The sequence below is a fragment of the Gallus gallus genome, chromosome 2, assembly GCF_016699485.2.
Source record: "Gallus gallus isolate bGalGal1 chromosome 2, bGalGal1.mat.broiler.GRCg7b, whole genome shotgun sequence".
In the NCBI taxonomy this organism is placed as follows: Eukaryota; Metazoa; Chordata; class Aves; order Galliformes; family Phasianidae; genus Gallus; species Gallus gallus.
Genome location: NC_052533.1, coordinates 137,722,603 through 137,745,587, shown reverse-complemented (window position 1 = coordinate 137,745,587; position 22,985 = coordinate 137,722,603). Strand labels below are relative to the sequence as shown.

General features: G+C 39.4%; 1 protein-coding gene across 5 annotated transcripts in view; it reads right to left on the bottom strand.

Moving 5' to 3' along the window:
• NSMCE2 (NSE2/MMS21 homolog, SMC5-SMC6 complex SUMO ligase) overlaps nucleotides 1–22,985 on the bottom strand; it is a 126,397-nt gene that overhangs the window by 99,947 nt on the left and 3,465 nt on the right. For all 5 annotated transcript variants that reach the window (NR_102407.2, NM_001397729.1, NM_001397730.1 and 2 more), the window contains one exon: nucleotides 22,746–22,893. Coding sequence is in view for 4 of the 5 variants with exons in the window: in NM_001397729.1 (NP_001384658.1) it covers nucleotides 22,746–22,878 (133 nt within the window). In the remaining variant the exon portion in view is untranslated. The remainder of the gene's footprint in view (nucleotides 1–22,745; nucleotides 22,894–22,985) is intronic.

The window sequence follows — 22,985 nt, the reverse complement described above, 5'->3', positions numbered from 1 at the left end:
ATGAATCACAGGAAAGGTTTGTGCAGCAAGTAACTGTCACTCTCCTCCCATGGCCAATATGAATCATATCCATGACATAAAGAAACTACAGTGGCCTAAATCATTTTCTTAGGGGAAGAAAAGTGCATTGTTAAACACCAAGAGTATAATAAAGCCATCTCTCCTAAGTTCAAACAGTCTTAGACAAAGAATAATAACGCTTCAACTGATCTTACTGAACTTGAGAAATGCATTGAAATAAGGCACAAAGGGATGGAACACAGCTCAGGAAAGAGGGACGTTATCTGTAAAGACAATCTGCCCCATGTTCTTTACGTCCTGACTGTTCTGCCCATCTGCCAGCCTGCTTTCAGTCTCAGTGATGTTCACAATCATCTCCCTGCTCTTGATCTTTCATGCACATGAAGGTACATATGTTATATACATTGTGAAAACTCTGAATGTTTCTGTCAGTAACACATGCTCACAGCTTGCCCTTGAAGGTACTACAGATGCACAGATGAGACTGGTGGACTGTATATACATCAATGACATCTATCCCCTACTTCTGATCTTTGACAGATACTGGAGAAAGTTTTCTACCTGCAGATCAAGTCATAGCTCTAGTTATTGAGAGCTAAGAGGAAGTCTCCCACCTTGTTGCCAGCTACTCATACATCCAGCTCCCAGAGGAGATTTAAAAGAAAATTTACATTACGTGTTGTTGTATTTGACTCTAGAAAACAGTTGCAACCCTATAGTGGACACTGCAACTACCCTCTGCACACAGCTCCTCTGCTCCTAGCTCACTCCCCTGGTGAGCTAAGATCTCTTCGGCCCCCCAGTAAGAAGCTAATGCAGAACAGACCTTGGGTACATCTGATGCGAAGCTGTGGGTTTCTCTATGAGGATGCAAGGTTTTACAGTTCACCATGGCAGGAATCCCAGCACGTTCAATGTTTCTTTATGACACATACTGTCACAGAGCAGTCAGAACACCCCAGCTGACTTGGTCTTAACAGGAAATGAGAAATTAGGAAAGATTTCACTACCTATTCTGATAACCACCCCACAACTCACTGTCCCAAATCCCAGCAATCCATTAGTGCAACAGCACTATAAGAAGAAGAAGAATCAAACTGTAGTGCTGATATTAAGTTCTGAAAGATTCAGATGGCACTGTCCACTACTGGCTCTGCAAACCCCCCTGCTACTTTTGTTTCAGTTGTCAGGACAGCCGTGGAGATTCCTGGCAAGAGAGACTCAAAGCACTCCCTCTTCCTTCAGGCAGGGACAGCGTTATCTGCTGAGCACCCTCCAGCCAGACTCCAGCTACAAAGCCAGCTTGCTCTCCAAAGCACTCAGACCTTTCAGTCTGCAAGCCAACCTAACTCAACATCAAAATCAAATGCTCTGCAAGTGCTGGAAGAGTGCCATTGCGTTATCTAATCAAACTTTATTCTAATCTTGTTTCTAATTCATATCTAAGGAATGCATTCTGAACTCTCTGCATATACTTTTAGCTACTGCCACAACATACCATCAAAGTTGCATACTGTAGTTAAATCTCCTTGCTATCTAGGCTAAACACGTTGAGTTCAGTAAGCATTTCTCCACAAGTGCTTACCCTCACCGCCCAGAGATTATACATTTTGCAATATTACATCTTTTACCCACAGAAAGCCCAGTTCAAGGCTGTAATTTTTATTTTTCAAAGGCCCATATACATCACATTAAAATTAGCTGGCTGAATATCCACATCTCATAATTATGAACTTAAGTGCATGTGACTTCATGAACTCTTTTTATAATGGAAAGAGGGCTATTATGCCGAAAAGTCTCCCTGCAAATTAGGTAACAAAACATAAAGAGACCAGCAAGAGTTCCATTTCTCTTTTCTAACATGAGATCAAACTGGTCATGCTCAGGTGCCTCATTGCTGATTCAAACTGTAATCAATCAGGGCAGAGTTATGAACTCAAGGCGCTAAAACAGAAGTTACAATAACGGGGTAGTCAAGTCAGGACTATTTTTACGCTTCCTCTATTAATGCTTGCCTAAAATGACAATCATTTACCCCAAACTTACACCTGAATTCATATTTATTGTTCATTTTATTTCCTGGTATACATCCACAACTTGGCAAAATTGCTACAGATTTTTCACAGTTATCTCTTTCTGTACAAATGTCACTAACAACAGAATTATTTGCTGATTTGTGGTACAAAAGCTGTCCTACAGCCAACACACACCAATTCAAATAGTCATTCTCTTCCAAGCAGACTATACAAAATGCAAAACAGCCCAGAATACCATGAAATTACAGGAAGGCTCCAAGCCTCAAGGTATAACAGTACTTAAAATGGATAGCTAAAGACAGATGGAATGAATTAATGAAAGTATCAACATTTATCCCTTTATACTATTGGCTAACAAAAACCCAAGTTGTCAATTTTAAACAAAACAGGTGGAACAGATTTGCCAGGTCACAGCCTGAACCAGTGGTTGAGCACCAGGTGAGAAGACATGGCTAATCCAGGCACTGCAGCTACATACAAAGCACCTGAGTGACCAGAAGGGTTGGAGCTGGGATCTATCTTTCCTCATCCTCATTTAAGGGTTAGCAGCTGAGGGAGTAGCATCTCTCTGAATAGAGATCATGCTCCTCTTGAGCTATCACTCGAAGGGGTTTTCCTTCTTTGTTACTTGCTATTGCTCCATACTGCCTGTATCCCATCAGAAGGCACTGTCATCACCTTCTTTTGCCATACATCAAGACACTATGAATTCTATCTCTTGCAGTTCATACTAGGCTCTTCTTAATTTCAAGATTACACACTGTTTTTACCATCAGGTTCTGCCATTGTACAAGGCAAAGGAAGAATGGTTAACTATTGCCTGTAGATTTCAGACTTTTAAAACATATGTAACACAAACATCTGTTACTTGAGCCAATACAGTACACAGCTGTCTTCATGTGCACCGGCAGCAAGAAAAAACACATGCTTTGCCAGTAGGCTTCAAGTAACTGCTGACAGCAGAGGAATATGGGCTCCAGGACTTCATGATTTAGTTCCATCTTCTGGAGGAGAATGTGCATGCTCAATTCAGGATACAGCTAAGCATTTTTGTTGTTGTTTTAGCAACTACTTCATTTGCAAAACAGAAAAGTGCAAAAACACTCCCTGCCCCCACCCCCCTCACTTTTATATCTAGTTGGTTCAAAACTGTCAGTAACTCAATTTGGATAATACATCTGGAAAAAAATAAATTAACCAACCTACACTTTGTGAATCTTTCTGAACAGATGCACAAAATACTTGGAGAAGGCAGTAGACAGATGTCCCTCTACTTTCTAGCTGCTCAATGGAGAGGGTACAGAGCTATGCAGGAGACCACAGACATAGTTCTGTCCTCTGTCTGTATGTACTTGAATCTTGCCTTGGTATTCCAGACCATATAGACCAACAGGAACTTAAACAAGAGGCTGTTTTCTACAGCACTGCAGGCGATTCTTCAATTTTTCCCCTCCAGGTACATGGACAGCTCCTCAGAAGACTCTCACTGAAGATTTCTACTCTAAGCCTCACCCCTCTCACCTGTAACATATTTTCTTTATTAATACAGAAAAATGGTACCAAAAAACGGTAAAAGAAGGAAAGAGGGAAAGAAAGAATTTAGAAGCAATACACAGGAACAGCAAAAGGCCAGAGAAAACTAATTCAATCGCCCAAATGTAGGTGCCCTCATGTGAAAAACCAAGTAAACAGTTGAAACTGGAAAGTCCAGGCAGTGTCAGTGAAGACCTTTGGATAGGGAACTAACCACTGCAATTAGCAAGAGAAGAAAAAAATAAGAAAAAAAAATACTGCTGAGCAGAATGCCAACAACTAGAGAAGGAATGACAACTGGCCAAGTAAAGGGAACTCAGGGCAGTAATTGCAAAACTTCCTGCCACTGAACAGTCAGAAGCTACTTACAGCTGAAGTCAGTCCTAAAGACAGCTCCAGCTTCTCAGGAAATGCCTTAACTAAGCTGCAGTGTATTTAGAGCTGCATTTCCCTCACTGCTCCTCAATGAAGCCACTCCAATTGCATAGAAAGCTTTCACACACAGTTACAAACTGACGGTGTAAGAATGACCTGTACCTTCAGCTGTCAGCACTCCAGTGAAAAGCTGGTATGTCTTCCAAAATGAAATATCCACGAGGGAAAGAGAAATTAGTTCTTGGTGGCTCTGCTTGAGCAAGGGTTTGGAGATGATCTGCAGAGCTCTCTTTGCAGAGGTCCCTTCCTACCTCAACTGTTCTGCAATACTCCTTGATATCCAGCAACCTTTATCAGTAAGCCATTCTTCTGGAAGATAGATGAAAGTGAGTTCAAAGCTACAAATACCAGTTCAGGTCTTCTCAAGCAAAGAAGGAATTTGAAACCAGGTTCCCTATATTCTATCAAAGAAAAAGATCTCACTAGGGAAAAGTGAGAGGTGTGTGGGAGACAAGACTACTAGTAACTGCAAATGGGAGACCAGCAAAGGAAAACTGTTAGTTGACTGTGCCCATGGTTCCAACCAAACTATCAACTGTGAACGGTTCCTGAAACTTCACATTATTTTCTATTTGGCTTTTGTTAAAAACTCCAAATCAAATTACAATACTTGGCTTCAGATCATCAAGCAATCAAGCATTTTGCTTTTACCTGAATCAAGTCTTCAGATGTTTTATTTTGCAAAGGAAAGGGCACTGGTTTCCACTCTGGATTGAAACATTTATTTTATTTAGCAAATGACTGGAGGGAAAAAGAGAAAAAAACAACCTCTTCAATTATCCAGTATTCCAGTATTTCCTGATTAATTTTCTTTTCTTTATAATCTGTAAAATGAGCCAAGAGCATCTGTTAGATTACAAACTTCTCCTGACAGGAAAACTCATCCTGTGTTACAAGTCATTTCCCTGTAGGCTGTGACTGTCTGAAATGGGAAGTGATGAGATTCAGTGACCCAGGAGTTTACTGCCAGTCCCATGGAAATGAAACCCAAACACGTTACATTGCAGAGTCAGAATTTCAACAGAAATGGACCATGCATGATGTCTCCTTTCTGAATGTCCTGTTTCAAGCATCTCAAGGGACCAGCACTTTCAGGGAGTGGGCATTGCACATGTTCTGAAAACAAAGTTATCTCAGAGTGGGCATAGAGAAGCTGAGGCACCCAGTATCACTAACCACTTTTAAAAAGAACTTGCTATACTATTCTGTAATAAAGTAATCGTGAAACTTTTGTTCAACATGAAACTCCTTAAGCCCCATTGCCAGTAGAACTAGGCCAGCAGTCCTTTTGAAAGCTACTTCCTTACAGTGCTTATTTTTCTTAAAGACTATGGGGGGAAGGCTAAAAAGTCATAATGATGCAGTTCTGACTTGAGAGCAGTAATAAAGAACTATCTTACTGAATATTTCTGCCATAGTATCCACAGAGATTGCATGGTAAGAAAGGGCAACATCTCCTAACTCCTACTGACACTGTGGTAATACCTAATGAAATAAACAGGGTTCTCACAGAAAGTTTGATTTAGCAAACACTTCAACTTGAGCTGACATACTTTATTGTATATAATCCAATCTAAACTATTATTTACACAAATAGAGTTTAACTTCGACTGAGAGACACAAATAATAAAAAGACATAATATAATTTTCCATACAGGTAAACATAGTTTGCAGTGGGAGAGAAACAGAAGTCCTTGTATCATACGTACGTATTTTGTACTACTGTAACCTCTACATTGAGTGCCATCCATATGGTACCAATACACGAAGGCAGGTAGTACAAGAACACTTACTCAAATGAAAATGGATGCTTGCTTGACAATATATTAAGGCCCATGAAGTCACCAGGCCATTTTGGTCCTGACCAGTACCTGTTTAGGACCCAAAGAAACGGCATGGAGCTGCATCTAGGGAGGTTCGGTTTGGGGGTTAGGAAAAGGTCACCCACAAGAGCACAGTCAGGAACTGCAACAGGATCTCCAGGGCAGTGGTGACAGCACCAAGCCTGATGGAGTTCAAGAAGTATTTGGACAATGTGCTCAGACATAGGATTTAAATTTTGAGTGGTCCTGTGTGTAGGCAGGAGTTGGACTCAAATGATCCCTGTGGGTCCCTTCCAACTCAGGATATTCTTTGATTCTCTGATACACTCCTTACTAAATTCCACAGACATGGTGACGTTAATCTTTATTTTACCAACTAGCACCTACGTGGTTTGGCAGAAAACCAATTTAAAGTTAACCAAGACAGTCTAGCTAGTAGATAGGAGCACTGAAAGGAGGATAAAGCATTCATGAGACACAAGCGTTTGGAGACGCATCTTAAGCTCTTCTCTTTCATAACCTGGTACCAGTTTTCTGACATTACAGAGTCAAAGAGTGGCTGAGGTTGGCAGGGATCTTTGAAGGAGATCCATGTTTCTCCTTTGCTGGGACAATATAACTTTTCACACAGTCATACAATAAACTCAGTCAACAAAGCAATTCAAGACAAAAATAGTATTATGTCCTCCCCAGAACCAAAGATCAACAACAAAAGCAAGCCCCCCAAAACAATGGTATTCCCGTAACTGAATTTAAAGTGCAGATATGCAAACAGTTCTACCAGCACACTTGAGAAGTGCCAAACTGTGGCAGAGTGGACCTTGGATGGGGGATGAACTCCTAAGCCAATTCATTTGCCAAGAAGTACATAAAGGAACCAAAGGAACCACACCTGTATTTTCTAAGCAAGTACAAGGCGTACTTATTTGTTATGTTCACACATAAATCTCAGGCCAAACTCTCATAAAATAACGTTTTCTAATATCTTCTATTTTCATAACTATATATATACCCTTCTGTTCTCAGTGGATTTCAACACACATTGAAATTGAGGCTGAAAACAACATTCACTAATAATTTCAATGGGAAAGGATTTTCCTATGACTAACCAGCTGCTTGCCTGTGGAGGCGTGGGCATGTCTGCATCCGACCACAGAGCTCAAAGCCCAGAGCTGCTTGCTGCTGACCCAGCCTTCCTGAGAACCAGAGATGGGACACCTGGGAAGACCGAAAACCAGAGTCGACTGCTGTCCTTCTACTCAATTTCTCCTTTCAAAATTTGATCTTGGCAAGATAAAAACTGGGACAAAAGTTTCTCTTCCAGAAATAGGAGTTGGACTCTATGATCCTTATGGGTCCCTTCCAACTCATGTTATTCTATGATCCCCCTTACAATAATTGCTCTTTTTTGATCCCTCAAAACGCTTTATCAAACTGCTACTTAAAATGGAGTATTTTATTTCAAGACTTGTAAGAGTATTTTCAATTTCCAGAAAAAGTTCACAAGCTGCTGCATCCAACACCTCCCCTGTGAAAGAATATCAGCAAGATCATTTTGTTCATTTCCAACATATTGGATTTTTCTTTGAAGAAGTACAATTTCCTCTGTATTAACACAGGATTCCTGCTTGCGCACTGAAAGGCTCACTGTTACAATCCCCCTTTTTCTTTACCAGTGAACAGTTAATGCTTTCTGTTGTGAATAACTGATTCTTCTCTTATTTTAACTTGCATTGACAGGTGAAAATACTTTAGGGTGAAGTGCAAGTCTGTCTCTAATAAAAAGTATATTTCTTATTATCCAGCTGTAAATAATACCATAAGGATCTTCACAAAATAAACTTGGCTTCCATTAATCAATATTACAGATCTCATCTCAGAGAAGCTCATTCAAGCTGCATCTTCCATTACCCTAAATGTAATAGTTACTTAGTCTTCCACCCTAAACTGACTTTTGTGGAAATGAGAGGAAATGGGAAACAACAAGCAGCAAAGATAGGAACATAAACCTTTTTCACCCATGACTTTCAAAATTCTCAGATACATTACATTCTGGAGGCAGCCTAGCTCTGAGGGTAAGCTAGCAAGCCCTCATCAGAGCTTATTAAATCTAATATAATGTTTCAGTAAATGCCACTATCTTCGTTCTGGGCTCAAACTACCATAACATCCGAGTCTGGTGCAGATACATCAGATTCAAAATCTAATTGCACTGATGAGACACACTCCTTGTGGCACCACAAGAAATTGTAGTCACAAGATGCAACGTCAATGGCTTGGCCGGAAAATAGGGCTTGGACAGAGAGAAGCATGGGAGAGTCAACAAACTGGTTCTGCTAAATCTCAGAGTTGTGCTTTCTGATACAGGCAAAGCCCAAATAGCAGTGGGCAGGAGTAAAAGTTACAGAAGATATCATATGGGAAAGCAAGACCAAGAAAATCCTTCACTTCAGGGGAACCCTTCACTTCAAGACAGACGATCCAGCACTGGCTTACTTCAGCTCAGTTTGTGCCCATAGTTACCATACAAAAAGAACTCAAAATTCAAGCTAAGCATCCACAAGCAACTGTAACGGCATCACGCAGACACAAATGAATGCTCTTCCAGCACTAAAATTTTAACATTATTGACCTAAAGTGAAACAGCTGGGGGAGGAGAAATGCCAAACTGTCTGCTTTTTAAATGTCAAATATTTTGATTAGAGACTTTCAAACATGACTGTTTTTTTCCCCTGAGCCCACACAGTCTCCCATTCTAAGTTCTTCTGCTTCAACAACCCCTGGCACTACTGAGTTCAGAAGCCGGATAAGTTTATCAGTGGTCCCAGACACTGCAAGAGTGGACACCACAGTTACCCAGCAGGGACCAGCCTTACTCCAGCTGCAGCAGCAAGCAGTGCAAGGTGGAAAAACAACACAGTTGTATACTCAAAATATTGAGAAAAATTTGGCTGCCAGGCTACACCATTATGGACAGTGTGGTAATGCATCTTACCACAGAGCTGATGCTGGTCTGCACACACGCTGGAATAAACAAGAGATAAATCAGTTTCATAATGTACAGCCATAAGTAGAAAGGTTTGTTTGTAATATCAGAAACACCGATCTGTTAGAATTTCAGAAATGACCATTTCTTGGGAAGGTTGATAGAAATAGAAACCAGTACCATCTCCACAGCTAGCTGTTACGCCAATATATTCACATGCTTTTTGGTATTTTCTTGTTTCTGTTGATAAGAGGACACCAACGAGGTTGGACTACAGGAGTCTAGAACACCAGTGTCTCATATAAGCAAAGGTCAAGAGATGTTCCCAACACCATCCAATTCAGCATGCGTCACATGCTGATATGGTACCCTTGAAGCACTAACCATGCAGCAACATCAAAGTTAGGGCTTTGAGAGTCTCAACATGACTTGGACAAGAAAGAAAAAGAAACCACCAAAAAAACAACCCACAACCTAATCTTCTTACATAGAAAAGGCAAAGGCAAAGGCAAAGTATGGTCACAATACTATGCATAATGAAAACCAGCAATTCATTTTGCCTCTAGCAGGCTTCCTTTGCATTAAACCTCTTCTGTGAATCTCTTCTGGCAGATCTCCCTTTTCTGGCATGAATCACAGGTATGTGACATTCATTCTGTTGCTTGCATACTGGTAAGTGACAAAGCAAAATCCTTCCATTGCTAGAATTTCATTTTTCACCAACTTCATACAAGAATTTCTCGTGCTATGTGGACCTGCTGCTTTGTTAACATCTCTGAGCAAAAAAGACTAATGCAATTCTGTATTGCCCAGGTCTCTCATACAGGCACAATGATTTTGAAACAGTATTTTTTTTAGGTAACCCTGTTAGTTCATAGAGAAAAGAAATGACTTTGTTGAGCCTAATAGCATTTAAAGGGGTGTGGTTTGGTTGCTCTTTTTTTCTTTGTTTAGTTTTTAATAGGAATATAAATTGAGACTGACTGTGGAAATGTTCAGTAATCAGATACAGGAAGGCTCCCTCTGTTCAGTACTTAAACAGAAATCACATAGCTATGAGACATTGTGCTTACAAAATAATTAAATCCAGAACCGTATCACTGTGCTTGAGATTTGCGTGGCTGACATGTATCAGTTCTGAGAAGTTCCACTTGCCCTTATATTGATAAACTTTTGAATTTTAATTTGGTTTTCTATGAAAGCGACTGGGCCAAACCTGTGCACTGAAGTAGGTATGTTCAGTGAAGGAGAAGTTTTCATTTTTAAATAACAGATTACCTTGAGACACTGGGACAGACTATACACCTCCGATAAAGAACAGACAAAAGATAAATCTAAAAATACTGAAGAAATACAGAATTTGAATGAGTGATGGCATACCTAATTCACTCAAAAAGCAGCTGTGAATTAGATCCACACCCACAAGTAATAAACTTTAAAGCAAAAGTCTTGTGGAAATGTCACATTAATCTACCCATATAGAAAAAGTCTACTCACCCACTGCTTACTAAGATGATTAGTAAGGAAATCACAAGTTAAACTTTATTCATCTGCTCAAAAAAATAGGAAAGAGTTTGCAAGGTTGATTTAACTCACAAGATATTATTGTCACTTGACATTTACATGCAATGTATAATTCCATTCCCACTTACAGTCTGGGGAAAGCCTGTTAAAATACTTCCTTAATGTGTGAACACTTCTTTGAGTTGTGTTCTTTTCATCTGCCACCTTCTCCTGAAGCCAGCTGGCTCCTTTTGTTAAGCCTTTTTTAATAAGAAAGTTCATTATATGCAATTTATGGAGCAGTTTGAGATTGTCACTTTCTACTGAATGCTACAGCACATGCTATTGCAGAACACTATAGCATTTGTTGATAGTGTCAGAAAATCAAGGTGGTTCACACGTGTATATATCCTCAGTAAGTCCAATTTGGACCGATCAAAAGACCAAATGTGTCTTCTCATCCAAAAGTAAGACATAAGCTCACCAGTCATGAATACTGACTGCTGTGTACTGCACAGTTTGGCAACTAACCTAACACAAACACTGGCTAGAACTGTGTCTGGGTCAACAGCATGAACGATGGCAGACTACCTGGCTATTGCCATGTGTCCTGCACAGAAAGTTGTGCTTTATGACGCCCATGATGAGTGACAGACATTTGTTCCATGTTTGAAGGAGAGGTACAGGGATTGTTCCCTGCACAAATTTGCTGACAACTTTGCAGATGTGTTCTTATCTTTATATAGAACATGTTGTATAATTTAGGGTCTTTCTAGATCAACAAGACTAAATCCTGCTAATTGCATTTTTCTTCAATAAGCTCTGTTGGTATTTAAAAGAAAGAAAAACACAGATTACTCAGAGGCTGGAAAGCATAACTTACATCAAGACTGACTAAAGCAGCTTAACGTGGCTAGTTTCAGTACATGATGCCAAAGGTGTCTTGCTCATGACCTACCACTACCATCCTGAAGGTTTCTTAAAATGATGGGCTATGGTAAGTATACAGAGCCATAGTTCAGTGTCTGAAAATTGAAACAAAGATAATGTAGAATTACAAGTTTCTCTTGTCAACTAGAGTTCAACAACATATGCAGAGATATGATAGTCTTTCACTTCAGCTGACTTTTTCCTGGGCCACGGACTTCAGTGGTTGTTTTTTTTTCCTCCATAAACAGTTTCAGTAGCATATTTTTTTAATCAGAGTAATATTTTGTCTCTTCTCGTGTTATTTATTGACCCACTAATAAAATGTCATGCTATCCACCCACAGACATGTCTGAAGGATCCAATCAAAAAACTCATGTAAGTGCAAATCTTCACTTAGTCTCCTATGCATGCTTCAGAGATGCAATATTGAAAATACGATACTTCTTATTTGTTAATTCATCAAAAAATAGATGACATCTCTGCTAGGCTGTTGGCTTCTCCTGTCCTCTTTTCTCTTGCAAACATAATTTTTGGTGGCTACTTAGCTCTTACCTTTTCCAACCACCTACCCCCATCACAGACAACTGAAATTCTAGAATCTTGCAACGTAATTTTCACAGGCATACAAGACACAAGAAACAACAGAAGTGAATATCTACGCAGGAGTATGCTATACTCAAACACTAATACAGCTCAAAACACTCCTGACAACTCTGTTTAAAAAGAGAAACTGATGCCTGGTGAACTTGAATGATGTGCCCAAGGCCACACAGTGGCAACACCAGTCGGAGGGCACAGTTGTTCCTAGCCTCAAGGCCTCAGCAAAATCAGACATCACAGTTGTTTTGCCTCTTTCATATAATGCTATTATGAGCTCCTTGTTCTTCTTGAGAGAAATGGAAAGACAGGAAGGGAAACAAAAAGAATCTATCAAAATTATAATACATAATATTCTAAACCTACAGTTCAGACAAACAACTTCTGCCTGTCCTACAAAGGCTGACATTTTTCAGAGGTCTCACTGACAACAATCATAAGAAAAATGCAAGTCTAGGGTGTGATTCTGACTGATGAAGCACACATTCCCATTTAAATTCTTCAAATTTAATCCATGCATATTATAATCATTATTCACTAGAATGTCAGTATGCTGCATAACACTGGTGTAAATGGAAATATGTCATAGAACCTGGATTTGAGTCAGAGTTAAATTTTAGGTTTTCTTTTATGAATTATTTTTATCTGAAAGTATTAAAAAGCCTCCTAATTAATTCTACCTGCACTGATAGGAAAATTATTTCTGAGTATCAGAAAAGCAAGGTTATAAAACGCAGCCACAAGTCCTCGGATTCTTGAAGAGATGAGCAAAAAGAAAGGAAAACAAAGGAAAAGAAAAAAGAAAAACAGAGGTTAGTGCCCATGGACTCTTGGTAGGGGATCAGGACGATGGTTTCAGAATGCTCATGTCTATGTCAGGGCTTTCTTAGTGCTTTGACCAAACACTGAGAACACATCAGCACAAAGCTTACTTTTAGCTTAGACAAACCTTTCCCTAGCGAAAGAATCAAGAAAAGAAATGTAATTTATTTATTTACTTAATCCTGCTGAATACTGACAACCACACACACACACATATATGTATATATATATATGTATTTAAACTTTCATGGGTTCTTCCTCCCTGCCTAGTTAATTAGGCAGACAATTAGATCACTGAAAATAAAATCCTGATCTACTCAAACTGATAAAAATTAAAGCTTTCAGAGTGGGTTTTTCAAAGCCCACACTATTTTCCATATATACTGTATGCCTCTACATTTAAACAGAATCTAGCTGTAGTTTCTTATTGCCATATTTCTGTGGCAGAAATATGACGATAAGAAAATGACAGATTAATATACTACAGAGAATATTTTCATACAGTAAATTATTCAGATAAAATATTCCTCTCTGGCTTTTGTTCAAAGAGGCTGATTTATCTTTGTGCTAAGGAGCCCACACAAGACCTCTGCAGTATTTCATAGTATTTTGAAGCTGGAACAGACCATTAGGATCATCTATTCTGATCTCATGCATAGTAGAGGCCAAAGAACCTCACCCAGCAATTTCAAGCATATAACTTACAGCTGTACGCTCACTCATTCTCCCAAGGTTAACATCACTGGTGGGCAGAGGGTCTGCAAAAAGGTCTATACAGCATTTAAATCCCACTTATGATCTATCTTGCAAACTCCTGAGAATTTACGGGGTCTAAGACACAGAGAAATTTATAGTGACTACGGATACATGAGGTAACTAACCAGGTAACTCCAAACTCATTGTGACCTCTGGGGAAGAAAATTACTCACTTTGTTAGGAAATTCATATGAAAAAGGTACAAACATACATATATACATGCGTATGTATGTACTTGAAAATAGACACCATGAGAAAACCACCTGCTGAAAGCTGAGAATTAAAAATTGTGGTTTTCTGACTAAAACAAGACCTGTCCCAAGCAAGACCTTCTGCTCAGGTGCAAGCTGCCAGTGTAACACAGCTCCACGGGAATGCACTGAGGACAGCTACCCAGCTAGCTTTAAATCCAGACTGGATTTCACTCTGAGCAACGCTCACTAGTTCAACCACAGCATACTAGCTTCATGCAAGAATAACTGGATGAAATGCAAAGATCTGTGCTATGTAGGAAGTCAGACTGGTAGTTCACGTTGGTCTCAAACAGCTTTAAAAATCTATGATCTGATAATACTAATTCTCTTTCTCCACTCTTAACCTTCATCCTCCATTTATATTTTAGTGTTACTAAACGCAAGAGCATGATGATTGAGCACCAACACCTCTAAACACACTGAAGGAATGAGGTCCTGCAGAGCCACAGCTGACCACAGCAGGTGACTGAATAACGGGAAGGGCTCAGGAAAGCCTTTGCTGCCACCTAATGGGTTTCTTTTTCCTTCGAGAAAAAGTTGAGAAAGATAGGTGTATACATTCAGCTTCTAGAGTACAGAATAGGCAAAAAGAGGTAATGAGACAGGAGCTTACTGCTTAACACAGCCACCTTCACCTCACTGCACTGCGTTCTTTTTACAGTCAAAATTCCAGCCAGGAAATAACAACAAGCCCACGTATTTCTTCCCATTCTGTAAGATTACAGACTGTGGTGAGGGTAGTTTTAGGGTAAATATCAAACAGCTCAAATCTTTCATTACAAGTCATATTTTTCCCGATTTTGGAACAAGGTGTATTTCCAAATTCACATTTTTCACACAGCTTTTTTGAAGAACAGCGTTCAGAACCAAACTGCATTCATGCAATGGGTTGTAAACTGCCTGTGAAGGCTGGAAGTCATTTTTCCATGGCAATTACTGAGGCACAGAAGTAAGTTAAAAAGAAAAAAAAAAGAAAAAAGAAGAACCCATATTCTCTTCTCAGCATATTGGCATTGATTGAAGAGCATAATGCATTATATGTGCTTTTTAAAATCTTACTATACAAAAACCCAGCCAGTCCTTTCAGTTTCCAAACAATAAAATTGCTTGAAGAAGAAATACTTCAATATGTGACACCATTTACCTTCAAGAAAACACATGTATCTTCCTTACTGCTAGTTGAAAGGTTATATATATATAAAACAATCCACAAAGCACAGTGTAACATAGGAGACATATTTCCTAAAGGACGATTTTTCAGGGAAAGATTTGAAGGAAAGAAAAACCATATAGTATCCTTGAGAAAGGGAATTTGAAGCATTTTATCTCAAATACCCCAAAAATACAATTATACCTTAAACAACAAGGAAAAAAAAACCTTCCCAAGAGAAAAAAAAAACCATTTCAGCACCCACACTGTATTGCTCCCAATTAGTACCACAGACACTGATGTAACAATGAAGCAGACTAGTTAACAAACAGCTTCTGGAAGATAAATGCCCCGGGGTCAGAAACTTCCCCAAGGAACAGCTTTCTACACTGGGGGAATTCTTACAGCTTCCAACGAAGCCTCTGGTAGAGGCTCGCACCGAAGGTTGCTCAACTTAATGGATCACAAGTCTCCATTTTCTACCATACTTTCTCACACAGCTAGGTAAGCTTCTTTCTAAGCAATTGTCAGTGAAAAGCCATTAATCTTCAGGATAGACTTTGACAGACTGTAGCTGCATTCTCCATGAAGGAAAAAAAACATCCCACAGGCCTTCCACAGAATTTACTCTAGCCTAAAGACAAAGTAAATTCTGACAGACCGTGGCACACACCTGGGATTTCAAATCCAGGTAAGATTGCTGCTCTGCATCCATAAAGATGTAATGGACTGCTCAATTCTAATACTGTTCCTGCACAGTATATAAAATTGTTTGCTATTCTCTTCCCGGGAGTACCTTAACAGATGTATGGGCATGTATGGCAGTTTGCAAGAGAAAAACAAGATCTGATTCCTCACACACAGTCCCTAGAACACAGACCAAAGTTTTGTCCATTACAAGGCCACAGGCAGATAGCAGTCTGACAAAAGCACAATTCATATGCAAAGGTAGGATTCAGGAGAAAACACCATATCACAGCTTATCTTCACAGCCCAAGGACAGATAGGATAACAAGTCAAAGTTTAGTCCTGCTCATTTCCTCATTCAGCAGACCTCCATATCACCTCCTAATCAAGCAGACTGCAAAGCGCCATTCTAGTCAATAAACCGTAGCCTTTCCTAAGGACACGTACCTTGGTCTGCTTATTTTTATGAATGATCTCTATTACCATGGAAACTAACAGAGCATGAGAATTCTAGGAGCACAAGTATCACTTCTGGATCCCAACACAAACACATCACAGTCACTTCTTACACGAGAACTTCTCCCATGTTAAGCCTCGTGTTGTGACACCACAGCAGTCACTGCATGTGAATTTTCAATGGAGAACAAGCTAGAAAAAAAAAAGGACAAAGGAAACTACTGAGCCAAACTGTTATCTAATTAAACACAGGCAGACGTTCCATCTTTATTATGGAATTCACACTATTCCAAGTTTCAGGTCAAAGACAGAGAAACCTCCACAGAAATGATCCATGCTCAGTGATGAACGAACTTCTGATCTTGAGGTCTCTCTGTTTATTATAGGTTGCTGCAATGTCTTTAGCAAGGCACTGTATGTAAAAATAGTGGATGTTCCATAGAATTTTATGAATCAACTATCTATTAAAAGGCTGCCAATAATTTCACAATGCTAGGCTGGCCTGTACGTCTGTATTCTCTACACTTCTTCCTGTGCCAAGAAGGGTCAGCAATGTTTGGAGTGATTCCTGTTTAGCACCACTAGAAGACAGCAACAAGAGAAACTGAAGCATTGTAGGAAATCTCACAGATCTAAACCCACATTTAAAAGATCCTACATTACCAACTGCTTTCAGACCAGTATTTAACAGGAATCAAGACACAAGTAGATCCCAAGCAATTTGATGAATAGAAAGCAGTCAGTAAAAGCCATCGCACACTGAAGTACAGAGACAGCAAAGGGAAACAGGAAAATGGGATGAGCAGCCAGGACTGAGGGAAGCTGTTCTGGCAGAGGGAGCAGGTTATGCAATAGGAAACAGAGCAGACAAGCAGGAAGAGCCAGAGCTGCAAAGGGCTAACTTAATTCAGGGCCACATGCCACAGCATACTATCGCTAACACTCTGGAAGTCCCACAGGGCTGCCCTGTACAGAGCAGCGAGCAGAAAAATCCTTCAGTGTGGAGAACAGAGGGGATGGGGATGAGGAGCTCTCACGTAGATGCTGACGTTGCGACAGGAAGATCACTGCTGTGTTAGACAGATGGCAGGCAGCCATATGAGCAGCTGGCCATGACATTTTAAGGCAAGTTTTTGAGTGAAAAAAAGAAGTAGCTCCTTTTTTTCCTGCTAACTAAATTAGAGTTCAGGTGGAATAACTGCTTTGCACTCATTTATTCTACAGTCCAGGGCCTCAGCATTTTACAGGGGGAATGCAATGTGTAGTTGGAAGAAAGTTCTAGACATTAAGGAACTACCTTGCTGTCCACCTGAAAATCCATTCATATAATTAGGCAAAACCCTATGTGCTAATGCTTTAAAATGCTTTTTAGACACTTTATGCTCATCTATATTTATCATCTTGTCCAGAGTTAGCATACTCTCCTGTCCGTCTAATTATTTCCCAATTTGTTTTGGCCATTCCTTTCAGTTCCACATGGCTTTGGCTCCAGACCAGAGACAAAAGCAATTACCCCTCAATTACCCGTTTAAATAGCCAAGTGCTGGGCGGGAAGCCAGGAGATGATGATGAATTAGTCGTCTTTCTTCTGATATCCGCAACTCTGTGTACTTCATAGTCCCATATTCTTGAGAAAGTTCTCCTGCTTTCAAAGAGACAGATAAAACACCATCCTCAGCAAACTGGCAGAATTCACATCCGAATTCTCCAAGCAGAACTGGGAATGGATGTCTGTCTTTGTGATGGCACATTCATATCATGATCAGCACATCAGACAAAACATATGGCATGTTATACAACTCAAAAAAAAACAGAGAAAAAGATTTATCCTTATATTTCCATATATCCAATATTTCACATGGATGTCCTTTCTACCTCTACAGAAGATTCTGAGTTTAGGTAAAGGCAGTTCAGCCACCTACAGACGTGAAGAGAGCAGTGCAAAGAGCTGTTCTTACTGTGCAGAGGTGTTAATAGAAGGCTCTTTTTTCATCACATTACTAAAGCTCAAACAACAGATTGAGGTTAAATTTAGAAATATATAAATTATAGAACTTAGATGATTTTGTTAGAAATCAGTTGCAAATGCAAATAACATCACCTTCAAATTCCCAAAGGATATGAGAATGTGCTAAAGCTTTCAAATATGCAGATCACTCTGAAATTTGGAGGCTCGCTCAAGAATTTAGATGTAATCTTTCCTTCAGTGTTTTGCTGGACTGGACCACAGAACAACCAAAAGTATTTTGAGTACAGAGAGGACACACTTAAACCAACTCTGTGCAGCCTGTGGACTTTTATGTAGTAGTATGTAGTTATGTATGTTTAAAACATTTGCATAGTACACGTTCTTTCTGAAAAAATGAGAAAAATATGATCTTTAGACAATATAAATGGTTAAATGGACAGAAATCACTTTAAACTTACTACTGTGGACTGCAAGCAGATGTCAAGACAGTCGTATGAATGAGATGACTGAATCTGCTTAGAAATTTGGGGTATTAAATCCTTCCAATGTTCCTATGGAATGGGTAAATATTGTTTTTATTAGGATTATTATTTTGCAGAAAAAAGTAAAATTAACACATTCCAGTATGCAGAGGATTAGATTAACTGGTACCTTCTGTCCCACATTTCAAAATGTAGAAACATGATGAAATACTACAAATCTTTATATCTTCAAAGTCATTTCAGCTGTTATTTATATCAGTTAAACTGATTCCCTCACTTTTCTAGATTTCTCACACTGATATTTATTGCAGCTTTTATTACATCTTTCGACTAAGTTCAGCTACAGCAACATAGAATCAGTATGTACACTGGCTTGCTGCCATGCCACCTTCATCCAGAAACAGATAGAATCAATTTCAAAAGGACTGAAGTGAGTCAGTAGGAAGGAAGATGGCAACTTCCTAAAGGGAAATATGATGCTAAGAGAAAGGATAATTTCATTTCAATAGGTAGAATTCTCCAAGGGAAATTTCTATTCAAATGAAAACCCAGTGCTTGATTTTGTACTGAAACTTTCAAAGCACACGTCAATATAAAGGCATGAAAAATCTGTTGTATTTATCCACGAGTAAGCAATTTTAATCTGATGTCCCTGACATCCAACTCAAAACTCCTCTCTATATTTTCTAGTTGTTTTTTTCTGCTCTTTTCAATTAGGTGGAGGAAAACTTTCTCCCTTCTGGATTATTAAACAGTTTCAATGTTTCTACATAGCAGTCTTTATTCACCCGGAAGATTTTCATTTTAACAGTGGCAGAGTAAGTAATCCCCATAATCATTATGTACCTCCCGGATAGCTGAGAGGCTTTGCCCACATTTGCAAAGCATCTGAGATCCTCTGAAGAAAGGCTACTGTAGGTTACAGTGCTACTATACATCATGTAATATCCTGAGCCAATTCTTGCCCACAAGTTGGCACCTCTTCCTATCAGCAGCCCTCTGGGCTTCAGGACCTAAGAAGCAGATTTACTCCTTCTTTATTCTACCTAACACTACCACCATCTGTTTAAATAGCTTAAATTCACAATTGTTCTGAGAGGTTTTTATAGCTTCCATAACCATTGTAAGAAGAGTTCTTTGTTCTCTGGATGGGTTAACTGGAGAAGGCTTGAGGCTACTCAAGGATCATGGCCAAATCAAAGAGCTAAAGAAGAGAGTTTCTTTTCAGTGCTTTTTGGAGTTTTAACGGCAGTGCTGCTTACTTCCTATCTTCGCCTGCCCCCTAGTGAGCTTTGACTTTCACTCCACCTGAAAGGTCATGTGGCTGCTTTATAACTTCCATGCATACAGATGTACTGAAACACCAAACTTTTCTTTCTACATTCTTCAAAAGTATTCTCGTTATGCTTTCTCACTAAGCGTGTCGGAAAGTAAATAGCATTCTCCAGCCCCACAGTGTTAAAATGCAGTACGTTACTTTTACTTAACGGGGGGGGGGGGGGGGGGGGGGGGGGGGGGAAGATTTATTGTGTTTGCTGCTTACAAATCATCTCAAATACAACACCAGAGCAAATCCACTACTGTAATCTAAGAGAGAAGAAGAGATCCAAGACCTTAAAACAACAAAACAAAACAAAACAGCCTAATTTACTAGCCGGTGTACTTATGGGAGGTCCCTTCATATCACCGCATTAAACACTGGCCAGTCCAGTAAACATTACTGTGTGTTATTTAGTTAAGTGTGCTCACCAGTAAATGATTTCAGAATCGCTGTTGGATAGCAGCAATTAAGAGAAGAAACAGACACCACTTACTGCACAAACTTTGCACGCCTTCACATGTAAATGCAACTTTTATCATGTCCTTCCTAAGACCATTTTAGCGTTCACAGCAACAGTGCTTCTAAAGTAAAATAATAATCCCAACAGAATTCTTTGCTACTGCAAAGCCTTGCAATGAAACCTGTCAGAAGCTAGAAATTAAACAGCAAACAGGACAGGAATAAGAATGCAGAAATATATTATGAAAAGCTGTTTCAAAATTAAATGAATACTTTGCCTCAAAATAAGAAGGTTAAGCAGGATAGGAGGCTTACAATTTTATGGAGGTAGAACTTGTTACGTATTAATTGGCTGGACATCAGAGCTTAACAGCCAAGTTTAGCAGACCAGATGATGCTAACTCAAAACCACCCAGAAAAAAACCCCCAAAATATCCCAAACATCATAGTATGTATTTACTAAAAGTATGTCACACCACAGCAACTTTGTGTATTTCCTGATAGCACTGTATAAACAAAAGGAAATGAAGCCCAAGAGGAGGAGATGAAGATGATCTTCACAAAGTCAAGGGAGTGAAAATCAAGCCTTGTAAAAGAGAAGTGAGGGAACTTTGCTTATTTGCTTGTTCCACGTTCACATGCTGTATGGGAACAGTTGAATCACGGCCTGAACCTCTGATTGACCACCTGAGGCGAGCACTGAGTCAGCTGCAGGGGCACAGGTGAACGCAATCTCACCTGAGTGACCAGAAGGGGTGGAGCCAGGCTTCATCCCTCATAGACCCCATCTAAGGGCTGACTCCTAAGGAGGAAGGATCTCTATCTGGAGATCACTTCTCTTGGAGCCCTTCTGTGAGCCCAGGACATGGATAAGATCTTTATTTCATTTCTCCTTTGTAATGCGATAATCTCTCTGGTCCAATACCTGTATACCTGTTTGCCATACACATGCATATAAATCAGCTAAGAAAAGGAGTGAAGAAGACAATTAGTGTAAGTGAAAAGTTAACATCATAACACCAGACCATGTTTAAACCGTAGAGTCTTTAAACTTCAAATACAAGTCTGCAATAGCTTTACTGTAGAGAATGGGATGGACTATGTTCAACAACATCAACACATTAAAAGGACTTATTTTATAATCCTAGAACTTGATAATCCTAGATTCTACAGGATGCTACCCCTGCTAAAATAAAACTAATGTTATAGTCTAGAAGCTGTTTTCCAGTCACCCAATATAGTTCAACAGTAACAATGACCATACTAATTGCATCAAGAGTTAATTTTACTTCTGGGCAATGCATTAAGTAAAGCCCCTTCGGTTCCTGAATGAAGTGGGCAACATAACTTCAAGGCTGTAACTGGGGACTAATCTGTGAGAAGTGCATGACAGAGAAAGACAATGAAACTTACTAGGAGTATAATGCACAGACCTTCAGAGCAAACCTGCACTGTGAAGCTTAAGTTGCCTCTCACTCCTCCAAATGTGAATGCAATGGATACCGAAGCTTATGGTGAAGTAGGAGAGATGGTGGCTGCACAAGCAGAGAGATACAGAACTGGCTGTACCCGTTTTACCACAAAGGGAATCCCCAGCTTACTGTTAAGACAAGTTTCCATTCGGAAACAGCATGTCAATTGTCTCCTGATAGCAATATGGATAAAAAGATAAGTGGAGAGAACTATCACGCTAGACAAAGAAGCATTCATTTTGACTGTACACAAACCTTGGCTCAGTTGAATGCAAGATTTTAATGAATAACTATTTTCTTTGAGGACTCTCACACTACACTCATGATTAAAGGCTTTTGAGTTGAGAAGCTTTAAAGTTTTGCCTTTTTTTTTCCTTTCTCCCCAGTGAAGAGAAATGGGTGCTCCCTTTCTCCTCTATCATAAATCTAAGGAAAGAAATGGGTGGCATTCAAAGACAATATCGGTCTTTGAAAAGCTTTGCACTGCATCTGCTACTGTGAAATAGCAATGACAAGACTATTAGAAGAGATGAGAGATTGAAGGTACTCTAGTTTGTACATGTCCAAATTGAAGCACCCTTGAAGAGCCCATCTCTTAGCAAGGAAACAGCATTTTAAAAACTTGCATCCCTTAACAAGTGTCTCAAGCTCTGCACTCAAAATTATTAGCATTTTTAAAGTCTTATCCTAAACATTAAATAAAACACACACAAGGAAGCAGTATTACAAAGAAAAGTCATTTTATTCACCTTAAGAGGCTTCTACATCTTGTTCAGCAATACTGAAGTTTTTACAAAGTAGTAGGATAATGAGCACTGGGATGTAATTAATCTTGGGTGTTACAAAAGCTGGGACAATGTTTGCTTGGTATTTCTATTTTCATTGAATTTGTTATTGAAGACAATTAGGTGACTGGAATGAAAACACTCAGTAAAGCCAGAAGACCAACAGATCCCACAATGAAGACGGATGATAATAAATAAATCAAAGTATGCAGGCCCAGGATTAATTCAGGATGCAATACAAAACAATATACTGAGAGGAATTACTTACTGAAATTTTCCACCAGGTCAAGGGCAACGTGAGTAGCAATATCCATTCCAGTATTTATGTAAGACTGGCAGTTTTTCAGAGATGAAAGAGAGGAATTCACAGAGCTGAATGAGATTCTTGTACCCCTCTGCATCTTGGAATTGTTACTCTAGAAATAAGAGACAAAACATTCTGAATGCAGTTTACACCCAAAGAATTCTGGGGAGAAAACTGAACTGCAGATAGCATACAATTAAGCGC